General features: G+C 36.7%; 1 protein-coding gene across 1 annotated transcript; it reads right to left on the bottom strand.

Moving 5' to 3' along the window:
• Positions 1-1,398: 1,398 nt before the first annotated feature.
• On the bottom strand, positions 1,399-5,442 carry LOC108693341 (zinc finger protein 236-like). The gene is made up of 3 exons (XM_018202235.1): positions 5,150-5,442; positions 2,904-3,689; positions 1,399-2,092 (listed from the first exon to the last, which is right to left on the bottom strand). Exons 1-3 carry the CDS (start codon positions 5,220-5,222, stop codon positions 1,404-1,406), a joined length of 1,548 nt encoding a protein of 515 aa, XP_018057724.1. The 5' UTR covers positions 5,223-5,442; the 3' UTR covers positions 1,399-1,403.
• Positions 5,443-5,989: the final 547 nt, after the last annotated feature.

Here is a 5,989-nt window from a genome sequence, read left to right as displayed (position 1 = left end):
ATATATATATTTGGCAGGGTGATCGCATTGCCTGTAGCCGGCTTTTTGCGGCAATTCCGAATCACAGACACACGCCTTCGCTTTTGAGAACGTCCTGACGCAACGCCTGAATCCCGACGCGTAGTTGCGTTTTTTAAGATTCTTTCTCGAAGGCAACAACAAACCTCACGTCGAATGCTGCATCATTCTCTTCGTTATTTTTATGATTATAACAGTAAAAATTTTCCACTCGATTATACATAGGAGAAAAATATTTTCACATCCTCCTTGGAGTTCACTATATTTCGCGCATCTATCATTCATACGTATTTACATCTTACAAAGTTTGATAGCTGCCTCGAAGAGCCTCAGAGAATCTCATTTAATCCTAAAATAATAACACGATGGCACTGCAATTCAGTCCTTGATGATCAATCTTGATCGCTTAACGCCGCATGATAGCAATGCTACGCGCCTTTAAATAGATAAGGTCACGAGTTTGGCGTTTAACAGACGCCCCCGAAAATTTCTTTCCACGCGTTCGTCCGTACACGCCAATTCTGTCGAAGCTGTGTCGAGTTGTTAAAATACGATTCGATACTTATGTAAGGCACGACTTTACATCAATGTAATTTGCGCTAAATTAAACACGCTTACAAATTTAACGTTATTACGACTAATCGCTAGATGGTCCCTAATTTGGAAGATACTTGGAATAACATTTGTCATACACTATCGATTCTTTGCTAATTCACAATATTATTCGGCATTATCAAACGTAATTTTTGTTCGTATAGTATAAAATAGTATAAAATTGTAATAAATAATAATGCGAAAAAGAAAAATTAACAGTCACATAATATTTGATAATGCCTGCGAAAACTATCGAAATTGTACAAAATGTCCGTCAATTATTAAACTGAAACAATAGTTTCAGTTTGAATAATAGTTTCATATATTGACAAAAATATTAATGAAAAAAGATTCTTTTTTTAAATTAAAGACACTTTAAATTAAAATAATTTATGATTAAAAGAAACAACGTAATTTTGACTTTTACAATCATTTTAATAATTCGAATTTTCAATTTCTCAATTAAATCTTTTGATACTATAGTCTCGAAAAAAAATAAGAGCTGATTATTGTTTTGATTGACAAGATTTTTTTAACAAATAATTAAAGAAATTTCGAAATTTGCTTTAATTTTATATAAAAGTTTAAATAAAAAGATATTTTTAAATAAAAAGATGTTTTAAGAGAGTTACTTTTTCTTTAATTTTTTACGGAATACCGAGCTGTAATTCTAGGATACACTAAAATCTTCTCAACTGATTAAAATTCATATTAAAGTAAGTATGAAACCAAATCTGAATTATTTTTATTGATTGGTTGACTTGATTTGATCGCTAAGTATTGGTCGATTTTTAAGCGATAGCCAAGTTCAAAGTCATCGTGGTGGGCCTCGAAAAAGACGAGGCTCTCGTCGGATCGGGATAATCGAATGTAGTTGAGGAACTCTTAACGTCATTTTCGAAACGGAGATGTAAGTGCTCTGGATTGGGTGATATCACCGACGTTCTGATGACCATTCTAGATACGTATTCCGGATCCTTGGTCATCAAATCGGGACTCTGTGTTTCTAGATCTTCCGAAGATGTCTTCTCTCTGCAAGGTCGTTTCGATGGTACCGCTGCAGATGTATCTGACGTCCTTGTGTGCCTGATGATCGCAGAGAATGCCGACGACGAGTCTTTCTGCTCACGCTCGAGTCCCAATCGAGGAACTATGACGCTGGTTGGCGATGCTGTGACACACGACGACGTTTGCGTTCTGTTTAAGGATGATAATGGAACACTCGATTTTATCGACGATGATGATGTCCTCTGCTGTTCGATCTGATCGGACTTATCTGGACGATCGGTGGACGATCGGTGATGAGAACGCATACAGGACGATTCCTCGTGTTTGTAGAGATATGATTTCAAAGCGAAAGCTTTGCCACAACGACCGCACACGTGAGGTTTGGTATTCGAATGCGTTTGTATATGAGCTCGTAAATTTGACTTATCGGCAAAGGCTTTGTTGCAAATGGTGCATTTGAAAGGTTTCTCGCCTGGAAGAAGTAAAGTAATTATTGAAAATATTATTGAGTTTCTTAGTATAATATAATTTAGTTGCACCAAAACTATGCTTTCTTTTATGTGCTAATAAAAGTTATATTGAAAGTAATTATTAAAAAAGAAAGTGATTTAAAAAATCTTAAACGATAAGAGCTTATTTTAAAAGAATACCTAACAGATTTAAATACTCTTTAAAAACATAAATATAAATATAACATAAATATATAACATAAAAATAAAAAGAATAGTTTAAGAATAAAATTAAAAGTAGAAAATAAAAAATGAAGTATATATTTCATTTTTTTGCATTTTTAAATTTATTCTTTCTTAACTGAAGGTATCAATTAATTATTCCTAATATACTTTGCGCATTTGAAAAACGTAAATTTTATATTGTTGTGTGTGATTTCACAGTTGTATATCTGTAATTTGCACAATTGGAAATAGTACTGCATATTTAAGCGTGCCAAAATCACAAATCATGAATGATTAATTTGAATTCATCTTCATTGAAAGCCCGTTAAATCACTCTACCCTCTTCAAAAATAGTTCGTCTTAGTTTATTTACGTAGATATCTATTATTATAAGTAAACGCAATCGGTCATGGACAAAAAACAACTTCGAGGGTCGAACGATGTTATTAAATTAAACGAATATTTATTAACTTGGTAACAAAGAATTATTAATTCTTTCTTTTTCTAGATGTCAATTATGCATGTATTTTGGTGAATTATATAATTATCGAAGTTATCAAGAAAAGAAGTTATAAATAAAGCAGTTTTGTGGTAATAATATATTAATACCTGTATGCGTGCGTATGTGTCCCTGCAGCAACCACGGTCTAGAGAAACACTTGCCGCAATAGTGGCACTTGCATCCTTGATTGTGGGTCCTCACGTGCATGCTAAACGCCGGCATGCTGACGTAGACCTTGTCGCAATGTGGACACCTCCTGGCCTTTTTATCGCCCAGTGACCTGTGCGTCTGACGGTGTCTGGCTAGATTCGAGGAGGTCGAGTATTTCTTGCCACAGTCGGGACACTCGTGATCCTCATTATCCTCTGATTTTGATTCTACAGCGGCCGTTCTGCGATTTTGGATCGATGCGGTCGAAGATACCGGATCGACACCAGGTACAATTGGTACTTTTGAGTGACATGATTCCTCCTGCGAAGAACAAGAAGGATGTCGTGGCGAAAGGCGAATCTCTAAAGCGGCGCTCTCCTTAGAACGAGTCTCCAAGATTTCTCGTTCGGTCTCGATCCGTTCGAAGAAGAGTCTTGTCCGTTCGCCTAAGACTTGATCTTGGTTTTCCATTACTTGGATAGAAGATCGAGACCCAAGAATTCTGCTCGCCTCCGCAGGATACTGTGCAATTCTAGGCGATGCCGGTCGCTGATAGATGACATTGTTGTGATGAATTAAGGTGCCTGCAGCCGCTGCTAGGCTCACCTCCGCCAGCTTCGTCAGGTTGTACAGTTCCTCGGGACACTCGGATGATGTCTCGCTGCCGCATTCGCTGGCGCCATCAGAAGTTGGTTGACCGCCACTGTAATCAGCCAGCCTCACGCTTCTCTCGGGACTGAAATCTGTAGGAAAACAAAACAAGAGATAGATATTCAATTTAAGGACATACCAAAATATTATTATTATTATAACCAAAATATATTTTAAATATTTTAATACAACCGTCAATTGTTTAGCAATTATATCTAATTTTATATATTTTATTTATTATCTATTTTAAAATAAGTTTCTATCTATTTTGAAATAAGTTTATTATTTTTATATAAGTTTATTATATTTGAAATAAGTTTATAAGTTTTATTATTTAGCATTTGATTTTTCAGCGGATATCACGAGTAACAATGGATATGATATTTCAAATATGCAACATTTCTGTTAAAACCCGACTAGTGAGGCAAGGAAATCCGACATCGGCTCGTAAAACACCTTCGGGAGCAGGGCTCCGCTCGCTACTCCGTTTTCGGGGAGAACGGAAATAGAGTAGCTACGCCATCAACCCCCGCTCGCCCGTCGTTCCCTAGCGCGCGCAACGCGTTTATTCTCTGTATTTCTTAGTATCGTGTACGTGTACACATACGCGTTCACGTAAGGAAGCTTGCCCGCTTGCGGTGGGGTTGACGGCATCGCGGCGGTATGCGTCTTGGTGGATTCTGGCGTGTGACGCATCTAATATAGCGTCTCCTATTCTTAAATCCGTGCGACACCACCTTGATCGCGAAGCAACGACCAGCAGATTTTTCTGACTTAAATTCAGTCAGGAAAAGAGGAGACCTTGATTGCGGTGCATGATGCGTACAAAATCGAGATTTTGGGCGTTGTGATTATTATTCTTCTGTGAAAAACCGAAATGACTTTCGTGATTTTAACATGATCAAATACTAAGATTATAGTTTACTTTGCTGATGCAGAAAAGATATTTACGATATTAGTACTGTCATTAATGTGTTGGATTTTCAAGCTAGACTTGCATTATGTTGTAGTATATTGATATTTCGTTGTTTTTATGTAAAATTATCTTATCAAAGTTACTGGATAAATACAAGTTCTTTTTTCAAGATTAGACTCAAGTGTTATAATTTTACATTCTTTTATTTCATGTAAAAAATATTTAAGAATAAAAGATTAATTGATAATAATTTAAATAACGCAAAAGAAAATTATACATTAACTAGCATTAATAAACGATTAAATTCAAATGTCTTTAATTCTCATTAAAAAATTAACTTTGAAAATTTTTAACGCAATTAAAAGTGATTTAGAAAATATCTTCTGACAAAATATTCTGAACTTAAAATTAATTTACAAAAATTGAATCAGAAAATTTTTTTATAAATATTATTCCTAAGTATGTAAAACTTTCTTACTGGCATAATTTTACAAAATTATAATAAATTAATAATCAAAGTATTTTAAAAATAAAATTTTTAATGTCTCAATGTTCGAACTCTAGTCTGATTTATTATAATTAAATTAACGTTTTTAAATTTTTTATCAATCATAAAGTACAAAATTAACAACATACCTCTTTCAGATCCTGTGATCTCTTCTTCAACACCGTTGTACCTGCGATGCGTGATCAGGAATGCCCGCGGCATCTTCCTCGTTTCCTCGTTTTTTTTTTCTTTAGAGCACACAAATCATGCTTATCAACTCAAGGTTCACAAACTAGCACACTAGTCGCACCGATTATCTGTAATATAAGCGTAGATAGAATAGACGCGAAGATAGAATAGAACCGGTGTATCACGATATCAAGAGGAAGGATTCGTTTTGAAAGTGTGTACGTCGAGTGGCGCAGGGGTTGCGTTCGCTTCGGCAATTTCGGGCGTAATAGTTGCCCCGGCTAAGATTCGGGGCTACATATAGCAGCGCAACCTCCCTTGCTCTCCACTTCTTCCGCTGCGTCGCCGTCGCCGCCGCGGCGCTTTTCGTCATCGTCGTCGTCTTGTTCTTCTTCTTCTTCTTCTTCTTCTTCTTCTTCTTCTTCTTCTTCAGCTGCACGCGCCTCAGAAGCGTGCCCGCCTGGTTCCCTCCCGCGCATGTGGTGGTCCCATTGGTGTGTTGGCAATGTGCGACACGCGTGGCGAATGCGTATGACCCTGCCGAAGAGGGGCGGATAAAAGATCGCGCGGGTGGAACACGATCGGTCCCCGCGGCTCCTGCAGGGTGGTTGCTAACTACCCTTATCTTCTCTTGACAAGTTGTCCTGTTCCATCGCCCATTATTTATAGATCCTGCTAATTGGAGAAATCATTGAATCAAATATAAATTGGCAAAATTCATTGCTGAATGCGGTAGATTTGCGATATAGTGATTGTCTGGTAATTCTTTTTATAACTTATCATGGTAAAAGAATCAGGAA

The sequence above is a fragment of the Atta colombica genome, unplaced genomic scaffold (genome assembly GCF_001594045.1).
Source record: "Atta colombica isolate Treedump-2 unplaced genomic scaffold, Acol1.0 scaffold9, whole genome shotgun sequence".
Classification (NCBI taxonomy): Eukaryota; Metazoa; Arthropoda; class Insecta; order Hymenoptera; family Formicidae; genus Atta; species Atta colombica.
This window is presented reverse-complemented; position numbering and strand designations above follow the sequence as displayed.